Source organism: Tinamus guttatus, unplaced genomic scaffold (genome assembly GCF_059628265.1).
Source record: "Tinamus guttatus ecotype Peru unplaced genomic scaffold, ASM5962826v1 Tinamus_guttatus_pri_ptg000883l, whole genome shotgun sequence".
NCBI classification, from domain to species: domain Eukaryota; kingdom Metazoa; phylum Chordata; class Aves; order Tinamiformes; family Tinamidae; genus Tinamus; species Tinamus guttatus.
Genome location: NW_028289417.1, coordinates 5,658 through 27,436, shown reverse-complemented (window position 1 = coordinate 27,436; position 21,779 = coordinate 5,658). Strand labels below are relative to the sequence as shown.

General features: G+C 63.7%; 1 protein-coding gene across 1 annotated transcript in view; it reads right to left on the bottom strand.

Annotated features, from left to right (window-relative positions):
- LOC104572663 (CXXC-type zinc finger protein 1) overlaps positions 1 to 20,510 on the bottom strand; it is a 47,588-nt gene extending 27,078 nt beyond the window's left edge. Inside the window, exons 1-18 of the mRNA XM_088537898.1 lie at positions 20,492 to 20,510; positions 19,621 to 19,671; positions 18,097 to 18,171; positions 16,645 to 16,733; positions 16,463 to 16,517; positions 15,580 to 15,669; positions 14,652 to 14,715; positions 14,403 to 14,469; positions 14,158 to 14,212; positions 13,962 to 14,051; positions 13,688 to 13,848; positions 13,094 to 13,194; positions 12,512 to 12,612; positions 11,000 to 11,133; positions 8,481 to 8,636; positions 4,018 to 4,044; positions 3,830 to 3,865; positions 2,194 to 2,298 (exon numbers count right to left, since the gene is read on the bottom strand). Of these exons, the coding sequence (XP_088394024.1) occupies positions 2,194 to 2,298; positions 3,830 to 3,865; positions 4,018 to 4,044; positions 8,481 to 8,636; positions 11,000 to 11,133; positions 12,512 to 12,612; positions 13,094 to 13,194; positions 13,688 to 13,848; positions 13,962 to 14,051; positions 14,158 to 14,212; positions 14,403 to 14,469; positions 14,652 to 14,715; positions 15,580 to 15,669; positions 16,463 to 16,517; positions 16,645 to 16,733; positions 18,097 to 18,171; positions 19,621 to 19,671; positions 20,492 to 20,510 (1,476 nt within the window). The remainder of the gene's footprint in view (positions 1 to 2,193; positions 2,299 to 3,829; positions 3,866 to 4,017; positions 4,045 to 8,480; positions 8,637 to 10,999; positions 11,134 to 12,511; positions 12,613 to 13,093; positions 13,195 to 13,687; positions 13,849 to 13,961; positions 14,052 to 14,157; positions 14,213 to 14,402; positions 14,470 to 14,651; positions 14,716 to 15,579; positions 15,670 to 16,462; positions 16,518 to 16,644; positions 16,734 to 18,096; positions 18,172 to 19,620; positions 19,672 to 20,491) is intronic.
- Between the last annotated feature and the right edge of the window lie 1,269 nt (positions 20,511 to 21,779).

Here is a 21,779-nt window from a genome sequence, read left to right as displayed (position 1 = left end):
AACATCCCCCAACGTGTCCCCATGTCCCCAACATCCCCCAATGTGTCTCCAAGGTCCCCCCATGTGTCCCCAATGTCCCCAAGGTCCCCAATGCCCCCAATGTGTCCCCGATGTCCCCCCAAGGTCCCCAATGTGTCCCCAATGTGTCCCCAACGTGTCCCCAATGTCCCCAACATCCCCCAACGTGTCCCCAATGTCCCCAATGTGTCCCCAATGTCCCCAACATCTCCCAATGTGTCCCCAATGCCACCAATGTGTCCCTGATGTCCCCCATATCCCGTGGCCCCAATGTCCCCTAACGCGTCCCCAATGTGTCACCAACGTCACCAATGTCCCCCATGTTCCCCCATGTCCCCAATAGCCCCAATGTCACCAACGTCCCCAATGTCACCAATATCCCCGCAGCCCCGATGTCCCCAATGTCATCGATGGCCCCAACGCCCCCATTGTCCCCAATGGCCCCAATATCCCTGACGTCCCCAATGTCACCAATGTCCCCATGGCCGCAATGTCCCCCATTGTCCCCAATGGCCCCCATATCCCCAATGTCCCCAACATCCCCAATGTCACCAATGTGTCCCCGATGTCCCCCATGTCCCCAATGTCACCATCCCCAATACAGCACCAACACGGCCCCAATGTCCCTAATGTCCTCATTGTTCCCTGGCTGTCCCCATTGTCCCCAATGTCCCCGTGCCCCCCGTGTCCCCATTGTCCCCATGGTCCCCAATGTCCCCCTGTCCCCTCATTGTCCCCATGTCCCCACCTTGCGCTCCCTCCTCTTGACATGTCCCCATTCTCCGCAATGTCCCCATGTGTCCCCAACGTCCCCATGTCCCCCATTGTCCCCATGTCCCCTCATTGTCCCCATTCTCCCTACTGTCACCAATGTCCCCATGTGTCCCCAATGTCCCCGTGTCCCCTCATTGTCCCCAATGTCCCCACCTTGTGCTCGTTCTTGCGCTCTCTCCTCCTAACGTGTCCCCATGTCCCCCCTACTGTCCCCAATGTCCCCTCATTGTCCCCATGTCCCCAATGCTCCCTCATTGTCCCCAATGTCCCCTCATTGTCCCCATGTCCCCAATGTCCCCTCGTTGTCACCCTGTGCTCGTTCTTGCGCTCCCTCCTCTTGACGTGTCCCCATTGTCCCTATTCTCTCCAATGTCCCCATGTCCTCCCATTGTCCCCAGTGTCCCCAATGTCCCCATCTCCCCTCAATGTCCCCATTGTCCCCATGTCCCCTCATTGTCCCCGTTGTCACCTTGTGCTCGTTCTTGCGCTCCCTCCTCTTGACGTGTCCCCATTGCCCCCATTGTCCCCAATGTCCCCATGTCCCCATCGTCCCCATCGTCCCCATTGTCCCCATTCTCCCCAATGTCCCCATTGTCCCCGTTGTCACCTTGCGCTCGTTCTTGTGCTCCCTCCTCTTGACGTGTCCCCATTGCTCCCGTTCTCTCCAATGTCCCCATGTCCTCCCATTGTCCCCATTGTCCCCATTGTCCCCATGTCCCCTCAATGTCCCCATTGTCACCTTGCGCTCGTTCTTGCGCTCCCTCCTCTTGACGTGTCCCCATTGCCCCCATCGTCCCCATCGTCCCCATTGTCCCCATCGTCCCCATTGTCCCCATTCTCCCCAATGTCCCCATTGTCCCCATTGTCACCTTGCGCTCATTCTTGCGCTCTCTCCTCTTGACGTGTCCCCATTGCTCCCATTCTCTCCAACGTCCCCATGTCCTCCCATTGTCCCCAGTGTCCCAAATGTCCCCACTGTCCCCAATGTCCCCATTGTCCCCATTGTCCCCATGTCCCCATTGTCACCTTGCGCTCGTTCTTGCGCTCCCTTCTCTTGACGTGTCCCCATTGCTCCCATTCTCTCCAATGTCCCCATGTCCTCCCATTGTCCCCAGTGTCCCCAATGTCCCCATGTCCCCTCAATGTCCCCATTGTCCCCATTGTCCCCGTTGTCCCCATTGTCCCCGTTGTCCCCATTGTCACCTTGCGCTCGTTCTTGCGCTCCCTCCTCTTGACGTGTCCCCATTGCCCCCATTCTCTCCAATGTCCCCATGTCCTCCCATTGTCCCCATGTCCCCTCAATGTCCCCTCATTGTCCCCATTGTCCCCATTGTCCCCATGTCCCCTCATTGTCCCCATTGTCCCCATTGTCCCCAATGTCCCCATTGTCCCCATTGTCACCTTGCGCTCGTTCTTGCGCTCCCTCCTCTTGACGTGTTTGACCTTCAGGGCCCTCTTGCGCAGGGCCCGGTCGGGAGGAGCCTCCTCGGCCTCGCTCAGCCACCCCTGGGGACATGGGGACAATGGGGGGACAATGGGGACAACGGGGGGACATGGGGACAACGGGGGGACATGGGGACAACGGGGACAACGAGAACAGGGGGGACAACGGGGGGAATGGGGACAATGGGGATGACAGGGACAGCGGGGACAACGGGGACAATGGGGACAGCGGGGACAACGGGGGGACACGGGGACAATGGGGACAACGGGGACAGCGGGGACAATGGGGGCGACGGGGGCGACGGGGACAATGGGGACAATGAGGACAGTGGGGACAATGGGGACAGCGGGGGGGACATGGGGGCAACGGGGACAACGAGGACAGGGGGGACAACGGGGGGAATGGGGACAACGGGGATGACAGGGACAGCGGGGACAATGGGGACAATGGGGACAATGGGGACACCGGGGGGACAATGGGGACAATGTGGGGACATGGGGACAATGGGGACACCGGGGGGACAATGGGGACAATGGGGACACCGGGGGGACAATGGGGACAGTGGGGACAACGGGGACAACGAGGACAGGGGGGACAACACGGGGGGAATGGGGACAACGGGGACAATGGGGACAACGGGGAGACACGGGGACAATGGGGACAATGGGAACAGCAGGGAGGACATGGGGGCAACGGGGACAACGGGGACAATGAGGACAATGGGGACAATGGGGACAACGGGGACAACGGGGCGGATAACAGGGACACAGGAGAAATTGGGGGAATAGGGACAACGGGGACAGCGGGGACAATGGGGACAGCGGGGACAATGGGGGGACACCGGGACATGGGGACAACGGGGACAATGAGGACAACGGGGACAACGAGGACAACGGGGACAACGCGGCGACAATGGGGGAACGGGGGGGATAACGGGGACACAGGAGGAATTGGGGGAATGGGGACAATGAGGGAACAACAGGGACATGGGGACAACAGGGACAGCAGGGAACAAGAACATGGGGACAACGGGGGGACAATGGGGACAACGGGGGGACAATGGGGACAACGGGGACAATGGGGACAATGGGGGGACAATGGGGACAACGGGGACAATGGGGACAGCAGGGGAACAAGAACATGGGGACAACAGGGGGACAATGGGGACAACGGGGGGACAATGGGGACAACGGGGACAGCAGGGGAACAGGAACATGGGGACAACGGGGGGACAATGGGGACAACGGGGGACAATGGGGACAACGGGGACAATGTGGCAACATGGGGACAACGGGGGAATGTGGGGACATGGGGACAGCAAGGGGACATGGGGACAAGAGGGGGACACGGGGGCAGTTTTGGGGGAAATCTGGGGTATTTTGGGGACAACGGGGGGACCCAGAGAGCTGGGGACATGGGGGGGAATTTGGGGGAAACTGGGGCAAATTGGGGGGAAATTGGGGGAAATTGGGGCAAATTGGGGGGAATTTGGGGGATTTGGGGCAAATTGGGGGGATTGGGGGGAGATTGGAGGGAATTCGAGGGGATTTGGGGGAAAATTTGGGGGAAAATCGGGGGGATTTGGGCACTCACCAGGCTCTGCTCATCGAAGGCGCCGGCGCAGAGATCCTGGGGGGGGGAGGGGACATCAGAACCAGCCCCTCCCCCCCCCGAAGGGGCCCAGGCGTCCGGGTCCCCCCCAACCCCCCCAAAAAGGGGCCCAGGCGTCCGGGTCCCCCCCCCCCCCCCCAAAAGGGGCCCAGGCGTCCGGGCCGACTCACCGAGGCCGGGAAGTACTTGTAGGATTCCTGCGGGAAAAGAACACGGGAATAACACGGGATGGACACGGGAACAACACGGGAATGACACGGCAACGGCCCGACCCCCAAAACCCCCCAAATCCGCCCCAAAACCTCCCAAATTCACCCCAAAACCCCCCAAATCCGCCCCAAAACCCCCCAAATCCACCCCAAAACCCCCCAAATCCGCCCCAAAACCCCCCAAATCTTCCCCAAAACCCCCCAAATCCGCCCCAAAACCCCCCAAATCCACCCCAAACTCCCCAAATCCTCCCCCAAACCCTCCAAATCCTCCCCAAAACCCTCCAAATCCTCCCCAAAACCCCCCAAATCCGCCCCAAAACCCCCAAATCCTCCCCAAAACCCCCCAAATCTGCCCGAAAACCCCCCAAATCTGCCCGAAAACCCCCCAAATCTGCCCCAAAACACCCCAAATCCACCCCAAAACCCCCCAAATCCTCCCCAAAACCCCCCAAATCCGCCCCAAAACCCCCAAATCCTCCCCAAAACCCCCCAAATCCTCCCCAAAACCCTCCAAATCCGCCCCAAAACCCCCCAAATCCGCCCCAAAACCCCCAAATCCGCCCCAAAACCCCCCAAATCCTCCCCAAAACCCCCCAAATCCGCCCCAAAACCCCCCAAATCCTCCCCAAAACCTTCCATGTGCAAAAGCACGCTAAGGACATGCTAAGGACATGCTAAGGACATGCTAAGGACATGCTAAGGACATGCTAAGGACATGCTAAGGACACGCTAAGGACACGGGGGGATCAAGGGCCAGCAAGCAGGGGACCCAGAACCACCAGAAACACCCAAAACAGCCCCAAAACAGCCCCAAAACACCCCAAAATGCAGCCACACGCCAAGGACACGCCACAGACACGCTAAGGACACGCTAAGGACACAGGGGGATCAAGAGCCAAGGACATGGGGACCCAGAACTGCCAGGAACACCCCAAACAACCCCAAAACAGCCCCAAAATGCAGCGACACGCCAGGGACACGCCAAGCACACGCCAGGGACACGCTAAGGACATGCGGGGGAGTTAAAGGGCCAGCAACCAGGGGACCCAGAACCGCCCAAAACAGCCCCAAAACGCCCCAAAACGCAACAACATGCTAAGAACATGGCAAGCACACACCAGGGACACGCCAAGAACATAGGGACCCAGAACCACCAGAAACACCCAAAAGAGCCCCAAAAGAGCCACAAAACGCAGTGACATGCTAAGAACATGCTAAGGACATGCTAAGGACAAACCAAGGACATGGAGGAATCAAAACGCAGCAAGCAGGGGACCCATAAGCCCCCAAAACACCCAAAACAGCCCTAAAAAAGCCCCGAAACACCCCAAAATGCAGCGACACGTTAAGAACACACCAAGCACACGCCAAGCACATGGGGACCCAGAACCACCAGAAACACCCAAACAGTCCCGAAACAGCCCCAAAAGAACCCCAAAACACCCCAAAATGCAGCGACATGCCAAGCACACGCCAAGCACACGCTAAGAACACGCTAAGAACACGCGTGCTCACGCCAAGCACACAGGGACCCAGAACCACCAGAAACACCCAAAACAGTCCCGAAACGGCCCCAAAAGAACCCCAAAACACCCCAAACCGCAGCAACACGCTAAGCACACGCTAAGAACACGCCAAGGACATGCGGGGGATCAAGCACCAGCAACCAGGGGACCCAGAACCACAAGAAACAGCCAAAAGAGCCACAAAACACCCTAAAACACAGCAACATGCCAAGCACACGCCAAGCACACACCAAGCACACGCCAAGGACACACCAAGCACACGCCAAGACCATGCCAACGACACGCCAAGGACACGGGGACCCAGAACCACCAGAAACCCCCAAAACAGTCCCGAAACAGCCCCAAAAGAACCCCAAAACACCCCAAACCGCAGCGACACGCTAAGCACACGCCAAGGACACGCTAAGAACACGCTAAGCACACGGGGACCCAGAACCACCAGAAAGCCCCAAAACAGTCCCGAAACAGCCCCAAAAGAACCCCAAAACACCCCAAACCGCAGCGACACGCCAAGGACACGCCAAGGACACGCCAAGGACACGCCAAGGACACGCCAAGGACACGCCAAGGACACAGGGACCCAGAACCACCAGAAACACCCAAAACAGTCCCGAAACAGCCCCAAAAGAACCCCAAAACACCCCAAAACACAGCAACACGCCAAGCACACGCTAAGAACACGCCAAGGACATGCGGGGGATGCAGCACCGGCAACCAGGGGACCCAGAACCACAAGAAACAGCCCCAAAAGAGCCACAAAACACCCTAAAACACAGCAACATGCTAAGCACACGCTAAGAACACGCCAAGGACATGCGGGGGATCAAGCACCAGCAACCAGGGGACCCAGAACCACAAGAAACAGCCAAAACAGCCCCAAAAGAGCCACAAAACACCCCAAAACGCAGCAACATGCCAAGCACACGCCAAGCACACACCAAGCACACGCCAAGGCCACGCCAAACACACGCCAAGCACACGCCAAGGACACGGGGACCCAGAACCACCAGAAACACCCAAAACAGTCCCGAAACAGCCCCAAAAGAACCCCAAAACACCCCAAACCGCAGCGACACGCCAAGCACACGCCAAGCACACGCCAAGCACACGCCAAGGACACAGAAGGGATCAACGCGCAGCCAGCAGGGGACCCAGAACCATGAGAAACACCCAAAACATCCCCCAAACGCCCCAAAACACAGCGACATGTCAAGCACACACCAAGCACACGCTAAGCACACACTAAGCACACGCCAAGGACACACCAAGCACACGCCAAGGACACGGGGACCCAGAACCACCAGAAACACCCAAAACAGTCCTGAAACAGCCCCAAAAGAACCCCAAAACACCCCAAAACACAGCGACACGCCAAGCACACGCTAAGGACACGCCAAGGACATGCGGGGGATCAAGCACCAGCAACCAGGGGACCCAGAACTGCCAGAAACACCCAAAACAGCCCCAAAAGAGCCCCAAAACGCCCCAAAATGCAACAACATGCTAAGAACACGTCAAGCACACGCCAAGAACATAGGGACCCAGAAGCACCAGAACCACCCAAAAGAGCCCCAAAAGAGCCCAAAATGCCCCAAAACACCGCAACACACTAAGAACATGCCAAGCACACGCTAAGGACATGCTAAAGACATGTGGGGGGAATAAAGGGACAGCAACCAGGGGACCCAGAACCACCAAGGACACCCAAAACAGCCTCAAAACGCCCAAAAGAGCCCCAAAACACCCCAAAACACAGCAACATGCTAAGAACACACTAAGAACATGCCAAGGACACGCCAAGAACACAGGGGGATAAAGAGCCAAGGACATGGGGACCCAGAACCACCAGGAACACCCAAAACAGCCCCAAAAGAGCCCCAAAACGCAGCGACACGCTAAGAACACGCCAAGCACATGCTAAGGACAAACCAAAGACATGGGGGGGGATCAAGGCCCAGCAAGCAGGGGACCCACAAGCCCCCAAAACAGCCCCAAAACAGCCCCAAAAGAGCCCCAAAACACCCCAAAACGCAGTGACACACTAAGAACATGCCAAGGACACGCCAAGGAGACAGAACGGATCAATGCTCAGCCACCAGGGGACCCAGAACCACAAGAAACACCCAAAACAGCCCCAAAACGCCCCAAAACACAGCGACATGCCAAGCACACGCCAAGTACACGTCAAGCACACGCCAAGCACACGCCAAGTACACACTAAGCACACGCTAAGGACATGCCAAGCACATGCCAAGCACACGGGGACCCAGAACCACCGGAAACACCCAAAACAGTCCCGAAACAGCCCCAAAAGAACCCCAAAACACCCCAAACCGCAGCGACACGCTAAGCACACACTAAGCACACGCTAAGGACATGTCAAGCACACGCCAAGCACACGGGGACCCAGAACCACCAGAAACACCCAAAACAGTCCCGAAACAGCCCCAAAAGAACCCCAAAACACCCCAAAACACAGGAACATGCCAAGCACACGCCAAGCACACGCCAAGCACACGCCGACACGCCAAGCACATGCTAAACACACGCTGAGGACATGCCAAGCACACGCCAAGGCCACGCCAAGAACACGCTAAGGACATGCCAAGGACACGCTAAGCACACGGGGACCCAGAACCACCAGAAACCCCCAAAACAGTCCTGAAACAGCCCCAAAAGAACCCCAAAACACCCCAAACCGCAGTGACACGCCAAGCACACGCCAAGCACACGCCAAGCACACGCCAAGCACACGGGGATCCAGAACCACCAGAAACACCCAAAACAGTCCCGAAACAGCCCCAAAAGAACCCCAAAACACCCCAAACCGCAGCAACACGCTAAGCACACGCCAAGCACACGCTAAGCACACGCCAAGCACACGCGTGCTCACGCGCGCGCGCGCAGCTGGCACTGGCGCAGCCGGCACTTCTGGCGGATCTTGTTGGGGCCCCCGAACTTCTTCATGTCGCGGCAGAAGTCGCATTGGCCGCAGTCCTCGGGGCGCCGGCACGCCTCGCACTCCCCGCACATCCGCGCCGAGCGCTTCACCTGCCGGAATACCGGGAATACCGGGAATACCGGGAATACCGGGAATGGGGACGGGAATGGGGACGGGAATGGGAATGGGAATGGGGAGGAGCCACGGTCCTCGGGGCGCCGGCACGCCTCGCACTCCCCGCACATCCGCGCCGAGCGCTTCACCTGGAAAACCGGGAATACCGATGGGAATGAGCCGGGAATGTCGATGGGAATGGGGGTGGGAATGGGGTGGGAATGGGAATGGGGAGGAGCCGCAGTCCTCGGGGCGCCGGCACGCCTCGCATTCCCCGCACATCCGCGCCGAGTGCTTCACCTGGGAATACCGGGAATACCGATGGGAATGAGCCGGGAATGTCGATGGGAATGGGGTGGGAATGGGGATGGGAATGGGGATGGGAATGGGGAGGAGCCGCAGTCCTCGGGGCGCCGGCACACCTCGCACTCCCCGCACATCCGCGCCGAGCGCTTCACCTGGAAAACCGGGAATACCGGGAATGGGATGAGCTGGGAATGTCGACGGGAATGGGGACGGGAATGGGGTGGGAATGGGAAAGGGAATGGGAATGGGAATGGGGAGGAGCCGCAGTCCTCGGGGCGCCGGCACGCCGCGCACATCCGCGCCGAGCGCTTCACCTGGAAAACGGGAATACCGACGGGAATGAGCCGGGAATGACGATGGGAATAGGGGTGGGAATGGGAAAGGGGATGGGAATGGGAACGGGGAGGAGCCGCAGTCCTCGGGGCGCCGGCACGCCTCGCACTCCCCGCACATCCGCGCCGAGCGCTTCACCTGGAAAACCGGGAATACCGGGAATACCGGGAATACCGGGAATGGGAATGGGGATGGGGATGGGGATGGGGATGGGGATGGGGATGGGGATGGGAATGGGGATGGGGATGGGGATGGGAATGGGGAGGAGCCGCGGTCCTCGGGGCGCCGGCACGCCTCGCACTCCCCGCACATCCGCGCCGAGCGCTTCACCTGGAAAACCGGGAATACCGGGAATACCCGGAATACCGGGAATATCGGGAATGGGAATGGGGATGGGAATGGGGTGGGAATGGGGATGGGGAGGAGCCGCAGTCCTCGGGGCGCCGGCACGCCGCGCACTCCCCGCACATCCGCGCCGAGCGCTTCACCTGGAAAACCGGGAATACCGGGAATACCGGGAATGGGAATGGGGACGGGAATGGGGGTGGGAATGGGAAAGGGGATGGGAATGGAAATGGGATGGGAATGGGGATGGGAATGGGGATAGGAATGGGGATAGGAATGGGGATGGGAATGGGGATGGGATGGGGATGGGAATGGGGATAGGAATGGGGATGGGGATGGGGATGGGAATGGGGATAGGAATGGGGATGGGAATGGGGATAGGAATGGGGATGGGAATGGGGATGGGGACGGGAATGGGGACGGGAATGGGGACGGGAATGGGAATGGGGACGGGAATGGGATGGGAATGGGGACGGGAATGGGGACGGGGATGGGGACGGGAATGGGGACGGGAATGGGGACGGGAATGGGGACGGGAAAGGGGACGGGAATGGGGACGGGAAAGGGGACGGGAATGGGGACGGGAATGGGGATGGGAATGGGGACGGGAATGGGGACGGGAAAGGGAATGGGAATGGGGATGGGGATGGGGATGGGGATGGGGATGGGAATGGGGATGGGAATGGGGATGGGGATGGGAATGGGAATGGGGATGGGAAAGGGGATAGGAATAGGGACGGGAAAGGGGATGGGGATGGGAATGGGGATGGGAATGGGGACGGGAATGGGGACGGGAATGGGAATGGGGAGGAGCCGCGGTCCTCGGGGCGCCGGCACGCCGCGCACATCCGCGCCGAGCGCTTCACCTGCCGGAAAACCGGGAATGCTGATGGGAATGAGCTGGGAATGCCGACGGGAATAAGCCGGGAATGCCAACGGGAATGGGGATGGGGACAGGAACGGGGACAAGCCGGGAATGCGGACAGGGGGGCAGGAATGGGGAGCGGGAATGGGGATGAGGGGGCGGGAATGAGGAGCGCAAATAGGGATGAGGAGACAGGGAATGGGGACCGGGAATGGGGATGAGGGGGTGGGAATGGGGATGAAAGGACAGGGAATAGGGACCAGGAATGGCGATGAGAGTGTGGGAAGAGGGATGCGGGGCTGGGAATGGGGACCAGGAACGTCAATGAGGTGCTGGGAATGGGCAGGAAGGAGCAGGAATGGGGACAAAGGGTCTGGGAATGAGGACAACGTGTTCGGGAATAGGGATAAGATGGTGGGAATGGGGATGACAGAGCAGGAATGGGGATGAGAAGGCGGGAGCGGGGACCGGGATTGGGAATGCGGGAAGGGCCCCGGTGTCCGGCCCCACCTTGGCCGCCCGGCCCTGCTCCAGCGCCAGCTCCTGGGCCTTCCGGCACAGCTCGGCCTTGTCCCGCTCCGGATCCCGCTCCCGCTCCCGGGATTTCTTGTGCCGGTAGCGGATCTCCAGGCTCGGGTCCTTCTCTGGGAAAACGGGAACGGGGGAGAAATCAGGGAAGGGACCCGGATGTCCGGGAAGGGGCCCGGGCGTCCGGGAAGGGGCCCAGGCGTCCGGGAAGGGGCCCAGGAGACCGGGAAAGGGCCCCGGATCTCGGAATCGGCCCCGGATCCCGGGAATGGCCCCGGATCCCGGGAATGGCCCCAGATCCTGAAATCGGCCCCGGATCCCGGGAATGGCCCCGGATCCCGGGAATCGGCCCCGGATCCCGGGAATCGGCCCCGGATCCCGGGAATCGGCCCCGGATCCCGGGAATGGCCCCGGATCCCGGGAATCGGCCCCGGATCCCGGGAATGGCCCTGGATCCCGGGAATGGCCCCGGATCCCGGGAATTGGCCCCGGATCCCGGAATGGCCCCGGATCCCAAGAATGGCCCCGGATCCCGGGAATTGGCCCCGGATCCCGGAATCGGCCCCGGATCCCGGGAATCGGCCCCGGATCCCGGGAATGGCCCCGGATCCCGGGAATCGGCCCCGGATCCCGGGAATGGCCCTGGATCCCGGGAATGGCCCCGGATCCCGGGAATTGGCCCCGGATCCCGGAATGGCCCCGGATCCCAAGAATGGCCCCGGATCCCGGGAATGGCCCCGGATCCCGGGAATCGGCCCCGGATCCCGGGAATGGCCCCGGATCCCGGGAATGGCCCCGGATCCCGGGAATGGCCCCGGATCCCGGAATGGCCCCGGATCCCGGGAATGGCCCCGGATCCCCGGAATCGGCCCGGGATCTCGGAATGGCCCCAGATCCCGGGAATGGCCCCGGATCCCGGGAGTGGCCCCGGATCCCGGGAATGGTCCCGGATCCCAGGAATCGGCCCCGGATCCCAGGAATGGCCCCGGATCCCCGGAATGGCCCCGGATCCCGGGAATGGCCCCGGATCCCGGGAATGGCCCCGGATCCCGGGAATCGGCCCCGGATCCCGGGAATCGGCCCCGGATCCCTGGAATGGCCCCGGATCCCGGAATGGCCCCGGATCCCCGGAATGGCCCTGGATGCCGGGAATCAGCCCCGGATCCCGGGAATCAGCCCCGGATCCCGGAATCGGCCCCGGATCCCGGGAATCGGCCCCGGATCCCGGGAATGGCCCCCGGATCTCGGGAATGGCCCCAGATCCCGGAATTGGCCCCGGATCCCGGGAATGGCCCCGGATCCCGGGAATGGCCCCAGATCCTGGAATTGGCCCCGGATCCCGGGAATGGCCCCGGATCCCGGAATCGGCCCCGGATCCCCGGAATCGGCCCCGGATCCCAGGAATCGGCCCCGGATCCCGGAATCGGCCCCGGATCCCGGGAATGGCCCCGGATCCCAGGAATCGGCCCCGGATCCCGGGAAGGCCGCGCTCACCCCGGCAGGCCTCGCAGTACCACTCCCGAATGGCCTTGGCCATCCGCTCCGTGATGTTGATGCAGTCGCCGTGGAACCACTCGTTGCAGTTGTCGCAGCCGCTGCGGGGACGGGGACGGCGTCGGGAAGGGGCCCCGGCGTCCGGGAAGGGGCCCCGGCGTCCGGGAAGGGGCCCAGGCGTCCGGGAAGGGGCCCAGGCGTCCGGGAAGGGCCCAGGAGTCTGGGAAGGGTCCAGGAGTCCGGGAAGGGCCCAGGAGTCCGGGAAGGGGCCCAGGAGTCCGGGAAGGGGCCCCGGCGTCCGGGAAGGGGCCCCGGCGTCCGGGAAAAGGCCACAACCTCCCCCCATAGGGCCCCAAGTAACTGGAAGGGCCCAGGTGTCCGGGGGAGCCCAGGTGTCCGGGAAAGGGTCCCGGTGTCCCAAGAAGGTCCCGGTGTCCCTAAAGGGGTCCCGGTTCCCGGGAAGACCCAGGTGTCCCGGAAGGGGTCCCGGTGTCCCAGGCAGGTCCCGGTAGATCCCGGTGTCCCGGGCAGGTCCCGGTTCCCGGAAGGGCTCCCGGAAGGCCCCCCGGTCCCCCCGCTCACATCATGAAGCAGTTGATGTCCGGTTTCCGGCACACGCAATAGACCGGCGCGTTCTCCTCCTCCCCGCCCGGCGCCGCCTCCGCGTCCGAGAACTCGCTGTCCTGGGGGGGAGGGGAGGGGGGGGGGGACGCGATGGGCCCCGGCGTCCGGGCGGCCCCGGGGGGGGGGGGGAGGGGAGGGGGTCCCGGTGCCGCCGCCGCTCACCATGGCGATCCCCGGCCCGAGCCCGCCGCGCGCCGGAAGCGGGAGCGCGCGGGCTCCTTCCGCTTCCGGCTTCCGCCGGGATGATGGCGGCGCTCTGCCTCCCTCCCCCGCCGGGATGCGCAAGCGTCAACGCACCCCACCCCGCCCCGGGCGTGCGCCAAGATGGCGGCGCCCCCCGCCGTACACCAAGATGGCGGCGCCCCCCGCCGTACACCAAGATGGCGGCGCCCCCCGCCGTACGCTTCGGGTTCCAACATGGCGACAGCCGCCCGCCCACCCCATGGCGCAGGCGCCAAGATGGCGACGCCCTCTCCGCCTCCCCGAGCAGGCGGCAAGATGGCGGCGCCCACCGCCGTACGCCAAGATGGCGCCCCCTCACCCCCACCCTACCCCCCCCCCCCCGGGCGCGACGGCGCAGGCGCCAAAATGTCGCCCTCCTCCTCCCAGAATGGCGGCGCCCAGCGCGACGGTGGCGGACACGTGACGCGGTGGCTCCGCCCCTTTATTGCCCGGCTCCGCCCTCCTGCAGCTGCCGCAGCTCCGACACCAGCCTGGGGGGAGGGAGGGTCATGAGGGGCCCCGGAGTCCGGGAAAGGGCCCAGGCGTCCGGGAAGGGGCCCTGGCGTCCGGGAAGGGCCCAGGCGTCCGGGAAGGCCCCGCCCACCTGTCCCGCCGCTGCTCCAGCTCCTGGCGCCGCCGCCCGGCCCCTTCCAGGCGCCCCCGCGCGGCCGCGTTCTCCTGGCGCAGGAGCCGCCTGCGGGGCCGGAATGCCGGGAATCCCGGGGGTCGGGAAAAGGGGGGCCCCGGCGGCCGGGAATGCCGGGATTCCCGCGGGGAAGGGCCCTGGTGTCCGGGCTCACGCGAGGGCCCAGGCGGCCGCTCCCAGCAGCTCCCGCAGCTCCTGCAGGCGCCGCTCTGGGGAGGGGGATGCGGGGTCAGCCCGGGGGGGCCCCGGCGTCCGGGAAGGGCCCAGGCGTCCGGGAAGGGCCCAGGCGTCCGGGAAGGGGCCCCGGCGTCCGGGAAGGGGCCCAGGTGTCCGGGAAGGGGCCCAGGTGTCCGGGAAGGGCCCAGGTGTCCGGGAAGGGGCCCCGGCGTCCGGGCGCACCCTGGTCCTGCAGCTGCTCCCGCGTCGCCTCTGCCCGGTCCAGCTCGGCCGCCAGCCGCGACGGCGCCTGTGGGGAAGGGCCCCGGCGTCCGGGAAGGGGCCCAGGTGTCCGGGAGGGTCCCAGGCGTCCGGGAAGGGCCCAGGCGTCCGGGAGGGTCCCAGGTTTCCGGGAAGGGGCCCAGGTTTCCGGGAGGGTCCCAGGTTTCCGGAAGGGCCCAGGCGTCCGGGCAGGCCCCGGTTCCAGCTCACGTGGGTCTCCTGCAGCTCCCGGTGCTCCCCCGCCAGCTGCTCCAGCTGCTGCTCGAACTGCTGCCTGCGGGGACACGGGGACAGGGGGACGTGGGGACAGGGGGACAGGGGGACATGGGGACAGGGGGACGTGGGGACAGGGGGACAGGGGACATGGGGACAGGGGACACGGGGACAGGGGACATGGGGATGTGGGGACAGGCCACCCCTGCAACACCGCGTCCCCCCGTGTCCCTCCATGTGCCCCTGTGTCCCCCATGTCCTTCCATGTCCCCATATCCCTTCATGTCCCCATGTCCCCTCATGTCCCTCCATGTTCCCATGTCCCCATGTCCCCCTGTCCCGTGTCCCCCATGTCCCTCCATTTCCCATGTCCTCCCTTAACCCCACGTCCCCCCACGTCCCTCCATTTCCCCCCATGTCCCTCCATGTCCCCCCGTGTCCCCATGTCCTTTCATGTCCCCCCACGTCCTCCTGTCCCACTGTGTCCCCCATGTCCCCCCATGTCCCTCCATGTCCCCATGTCCCCATGTCCCCATGTCCCCCATGTCCCCCATGTCCCCCCATGTCCCCCCATGTCCCCCCATGTCCCCATGTCCCCCCATGTCCTCCCATGTCCCTCCACGTCCCCCCGTGCCCCCCCATGTCCATGTCCCCACGTCCCTCATGTCCCCCCATGTCCCCATGTCCTCCCATGTCCTCCCATGTCCCTCCACGTCCCCCCGTGCCCCCCCATGTCCATGTCCCCACGTCCCTCATGTCCCCCCATGTCCCCATGTCCTCCCATGTCCCCCCATGTCCCCCCATATCCCCATGTCCCCCCATATCCCCATGTCCCCATGTCCTCCCATGTCCCCCCATGTCCCCCCATGTCCCCATGTCCCCCATGTCCCTCCACGTCCCCCCGTGTCCCCCCCCGTGTCCCCACCTGCCCCTCCCCCGCTGGCTCCGCAGCTGCCGCCTCCTCCCCCCCAGCTGGGCCAGGAGCTCCCGGCGCCGCCCCCAGAGCGCCCGGCGCCTGCGGGGGCGGGGCCAGCGCGGGGTCACCGCGGGGTCAGGGGTCACGCGGGGGTCAGGGGTCACCGTAGGGTCAGGGGTCACCGTGGGGTCAAGGGTCACGCTAGGGTCAGGGGTCACCATGGGATTAGGGGTCACCTGGGGATCAGGGGTCACACGGGGGTCAGGGGTCACCACCAGGTCAGGGGTCACCATGGGGACAGGGGTCACCATGGGCTCAGGGGTCACTAGGGGTCAGGGGTCACCGTGGGCTCAGGGGTCACCATGGGGTCAGGGGTCACCATGGGATCAGGGGTCACTAGGGGTCAGGGGTCACCATGGGATCAGGGGTCACCATAGGGTCGGGGTCACCATAGGGTCAGGGGTCACCATGGGGTCAGGGGTCACGGAAGGGGCCAGGGTGGGGGGCTGTGTGGGGGAGGGGCGCAGGGGAAGGTCGGGGTCACTGTGGGCCCAGGGGTCATTCGAGGGTCAGGGGTCACCAGGGGGGTCAGGAGTCACCAGGATGTCAGGGGTCACCGGGGGTCAAGAGTCACTAGGGGGTCAGGAGTCACCGGGGGGTCAAGGTTCACCAGGATGTCAGGGGTCACCGGGGGTCAAGGGTCACGAGGGGGTCAGGTGTCCCCAGGGGCCATTGGGGGTCAGGGGTCACCCCAGGTCAAAGGGCACCGGGGGCAGTCGGGGGGTCTCCAGCCCCCCCCCCCGGGGTCAGGGGTCACTGGGGGGGGTCAGAGGGCAGCAGAGGGCACCGGGAGGGGAGGGGCCCCGGCGTCCAGGCCCCGCCCCCCTCTCACCGCCGCCCTTCGGCCTCGGCCTCCTCCCAGCGCAGCCGGGCGGCCCCCACGGCCTCTGCGGGGGCCCAGGCGTCCGGGAAGGGGCCCAGGCGTCCGGGAAGGGCCCCGGTGTCCGGGAAGGGCCCCGGTGTCCAGGAAGGGCCCCGGTGTCCGGGGGGTCCCGTGTCCGGGCCGGCTCTTACCCTGTTTCCGTCTCCAGAGCTCGTCCAGGGCGGCCGCCTGCTCCTCCACTGGGGGGGAAGGGGTGAGGGGGGCCCGGACGCCTGGGCCCCTTCCCGGACACCAGGTCCCTTCCCGGACACCAGGTCCCTTCCCGGACACCAGGTCCTTTCCCGGACACCAGGGCCCTTCCCGGACACCAGGTCCCTTCCCAGACACCAGGTCCCTTCCCGGACACCAGGTCCCTTCCCGGACACCAGGTCCCTCCCGGACACCAGGTCCCTCCCGGACACCAGGTCCCTTCCCAGACACCAGGTCCCTTTCCCGGACGCCGGGGCCCTTCCCGGACACCAGGTCCCTTCCCGGACACCAGGTCCCTTTCCCGGACACCAGGTCCCTTCCCAGACACCAGGTCCCTTCCCGGACACCAGGTCCCTTTCCCGGACACCAGGTCCCTTCCCAGACACCAGGTCCCTTCCCAGACACCAGGTCCCTTCCCGGACACCAGGTCCCTTTCCCGGACACCAGGTCCCTCCCAGACACCAGGTCCCTTCCCGGACACCAGGTCCCTTCCCGGACGCCAGGTCCCTTTCCCGGACACCAGGTCCCTTCCCGGACACCAGGTCCCTTCCCCGGACACCAGGTCCCTTTCCAGACACCAGGTCCCTTCCCGGACACCAGGTCCCTCCCAGACACCAGGTCCCTTTCCCAGACACCAGGTCCCTTCCCGGACACCAGGTCCCTTCCCCGGACACCAGGTCCCTTTCCAGACACCAGGTCCCTTTCCCAGACACCAGGTCCCTTTCCCAGACACCAGGTCCCTTCCCGGACACCAGGTCCCTCCCAGACACCAGGTCCCTTTCCCAGACACCAGGTCCCTTCCCGGACACCAGGTCCCTTCCCCGGACACCAGGTCCCTTTCCAGACACCAGGTCCCTTTCCCAGACACCAGGTCCCTTTCCCAGACACCAGGTCCCTTCCCGGACACCAGGTCCCTTTCCCGGACACCAGGTCCCTTCCCGGACACCAGGTCCCTTCCCAGACACCAGGTCCCTTTCCCGGACACCAGGTCCCTTTCCCAGACACCAGGTCCCTTCCCAGACACCAGGTCCCTTCCCCGGACACCAGGTCCCTTCCCGGACACCAGGTCCCTTCCCGGACACCAGGTCCCTTTCCCAGACACCAGGTCCCTTCCCAGACACCAGGTCCCTTCCCAGACACCAGGTCCCTTCCCGGACACCAGGTCCCTTTCCCAGACACCAGGTCCCTTCCCAGACACCAGGTCCCTTTCCCGGACACCAGGTCCCTTTCCCAGACACCAGGTCCCTCCCCGGACACCAGGTCCCTCCCCGGACACCAGGTCCCTTTCCCGGACACCAGGTCCCTCCCGGACACCAGGTCCCTCCCGGACACCAGGTCCCTTCCCGGACACCAGGTCCCTCCCCGGACGCCGGGGCCCTTCCCGCGGGGCTCACGGCTCTCCAGCTCCCTCCTCAGCCCCTCCCAGCGGCTCTGGGCGGCCGCCAGGTCCCGGCCCTGGAGCTGCCGAGCTGGGGGGAGGGAGGGCTGGGGGGGGCAGCAGCACCCATGGGTGCCATAGGGGCCGGGAGCACCCATGGGTGCTATAGGGGGAGCAGCGGCCCCCATGGGCTCCATAGGGAAGCAGCAGCACCCATGGGTGCTTTAGGAGGGCCAGCTGCACCCATGGGGGTTATGTGGGGCAGCAGCACCCATGGGTGCCATAGCGGCCGGGAGCACCCATGGGTGCCATAGGGAAACAGCAGCACCCATAGGTGCCATAGGCGGAGCAGTAGCACCCATAGACTCTATGGGGAAGCAGGAGCACCCATGGGTGCCATAGGGAGCAGCAGCACCCACGGGTGCCATAGCGGCCGGGAGCACCCATGGGTGCCATGGGGGCCAGGAGCACCCATGGGTGCTATAGGGGGAGCAGCAGCACCCATGGGTGCTATAGGGGGAGCAGTAGCACCCATGGGTGCCATGGGGGCCGGGAGCACCCATGGGTGCCATAGGGAGCAGTAGCACCCATGGGTGCTATAGGGGGAGCAGTAGCACCCACGGGTGCCATAGGGGAGCAGCAGCACCCATGGGTGCTATAGGGGGAGCAGTAGCACCCATGGGTGCCATAGGGGAGCAGCAGCACCCATGGGTGCCATGGGGGCCGGGAGCACCCATGGGTGCCATAGGGAGCAGTAGCACCCATGGGTGCTATAGGGGGAGCAGTAGCACCCATGGGTGCCATAGGGAGCAGCAGCACCCACGGGTGCCATGGGGGCCGGGAGCACCCATGGGTGCCATAGGGAAACAGCAGCACCCATAGGTGCCATAGGGGGAGCAGTAGCACCCACGGGTGCCATGGGGGCCGGGAGCACCCATGGGTGCTATAGGGGGAACAGTAGCACCCATGGGTGCTATAGGGGGAGCAGTAGCACCCACGGGTGCCATAGGGGGAGCAGTAGCACCCATGGGTGCCATAGGGAGCAGCAGCACCCACGGGTGCCATAGGGAGCAGCAGCACCCATGGGTGCTATAGGGGGAGCAGTAGCACCCATGGGTGCCATAGGGAGCAGCAGCACCCATGGGTGCTATAGGGGGAGCAGTAGCACCCATGGGTGCTATACGGGGAGCAGCAGCACCCATGGGTGCCATAGGGGCCGGGAGCACCCATGGGTGCCATAGGGAAACAGCAGCACCCATGGGTGCCATAGGCGGAGCAGTAGCACCCATAGACTCTATGCGGAAGCAGGAGCACCCATGGGTGCCATAGGGAGCAGCAGCACCCATGGGTGCTATAGGGGGAGCAGTAGCACCCACGGGTGCCATGGGGGCCGTGAGCACCCATGGGTGCTATAGGGGGAGCAGCAGCACCCATGGGTGCCATAGCGGCCGGGAGCACCCATGGGTGCTATAGGGGGAGCAGCAGCACCCATGGGTGCCATAGGGAGCAGCAGCACCCACGGGTGCCACGGGGCGCTCACCCTGCCGCAGCACCCGCAGTCGCTCCAGCAGCTCCTCCACGCGGGGGGTGCCTGGGGGGGCCCAGGCATCCGGGCGCCGTCGCCACCTCCCGGCGGGGCCCAGGCGTCCGGGCGGGAGGGGGAGGGGGGGTGACACGTACCGGGGGTATCCGGTGTCACCGGGTCGGGGTCTGCGGGGTCGGGTGTCACCTCCGGGCGGGTGACAGGGGGGCAAAATGACCCCCGTTTTCCCTCAGGAACGGGGACACCCGGGCCCGGGGACACCCCTTTCCTCTCAGGACAGGTGACAGGGTGACACGGGGACCCCTGTCCCCTCTGGGCAGATGACCAGGGGACACAGAGACCCCCGTTTTCCCTCAGGAATGGGGACATCTGGGCCCAGGGACACCCTGTTTCCCCTCAGGGCGGGTGACAGGGTGACACAGGGACCCCTGTCCCCCTCAGGCAGGTGACAGGAAGACAAAATGACCCCCATTTTCCCTCAGGAATGGAGACACCCAGAGCCAGGGACCCCCCATTTCCCTTCAGGGTGGGTGACAGGATGACTCAGGGACTGCTGTTCCTTCAGGAGAAGGGACACGGTGACATGGGGATCCCTGTCCCCTCTGGGTAGGTGACCAGGGGACACAGACACCCCCGTTTTCCCTCAGGAATTGGGACATCTGGGCCCAGGGACACCCTGTTTCCCCTCAGGGCGGGTGACAGGGTGACACGGGGACCCCTGTCCCTTCGGGGGCAGTGACAGGGTGACACGGGGACCCCTGTCCCCCCCGGGCGGGTGACAGGGGCACAGAGCCACCCCCGTTTTCCCTCAGGAACGGGGCCACCCGGGCCCGGGGACGCCCCCCCGCTCCGCGGTGTCGCCGGTCACCGCGCGCCGCCTCCGCCATGGCCGCCCGCGCCGCTTCCCGCCCTTTCCAACGGCCGCCGGGCCCCGCCCCGCCGCCCCAGGACACGCCCCCTCGGCCGCAGGCTCCGCCCCCGCGCGAGCCCCTCCGCGTGTGGCCCCGCCCACGCCACGCCCACTCGCCGATGAGACCCCGCCCCTCCCGCGCTGGGGGCGGGGCCGCGCTGAAGAGAGGGGAGGAAGGACCGGAAAAAGGGCGGGAAAGGGTGAAAAAAAAAGGGGGGAATGGGGAAAATATGGGTAAAATAAGAGACTTTTAAGGGGAGAGAGGGGAAAAGGGGTAAAATGAGCGACTTTATGAGGTAAAAAAGGGGGGAAAGAGGAAAAATAGGTAAAATGAGGGAATTTAGGAGGTAAAAAGGGAGAAACGGGAAAAATGGGTAAAATGAGGGAGTTCAGAAGGAAAAAAGGGGGGGAAGGGGGAAAAATGGGTAAAATGAGGGACTTTAGGAGGTAAAAAAGGGGGGAAGGGGAAAGAGATTTTAGGAGAGACTTTAGGAGGTAGAAAAAGAGCTAAAATAGGAGCTGAGGAGGTAAAAATGGGGAGCGAGGGGATAAAAAAGGGTAAAAAGGGCAGCTGAACAGGGTAAAAATGGATAAAAAAGGGACTTTAGAGGGTAAAAAACTACAAAATGGGAGATGTGTGGGAATAAAAGGGATAAAATGGAGGGTGAGGGGTATAAAAGGGGGTAAAAAGGGATGAAATGGGATAAAAAGAAACGGGATAAAATGAGGGACTTTAAGAGGCAAAAAGGGGTAAAATGGGGGCGAGAGAGGGTAAAAAAAAAAGGGATAAAAGGGGTTAAAAAGGGATTAGAAAGAGGAACAAACGAAGATAAAAAAGGGGTAAAACGGGGGCCAAGATTGGGCCAAAAAGGGCCTAAAATGGAGGTGACCAGGGCACAAAATGGCGGCCGCGCAGCATCGCCATCCCCTTTGAACCCCGTTTTTCCCCAATTTCACCCCGTTTTTCCCCAATTTCACCCCGTTTTTCCCCAATTTCACCCCGTTTTCCCCCATTTTTACCCCGTTTTCTTCCATTTTAACCCTTTTCCTGTTTAGGTTAATTTTTCCCATCTTCACCCTGTTTTATCCTGTTTGCGCCCCGTTTTATCCCATTTTCACCCCATTTTTCCCCTTTACTCCTTTTTTTTCCAGCTTTCACCCCGTTTTTTTCTTGGTTTGTCTCATTTTCATGCCGTTTCCATCCTGTTTTCTCCTGCTTTTGCCTGTTTTCTCCCTTTTTTTTTTT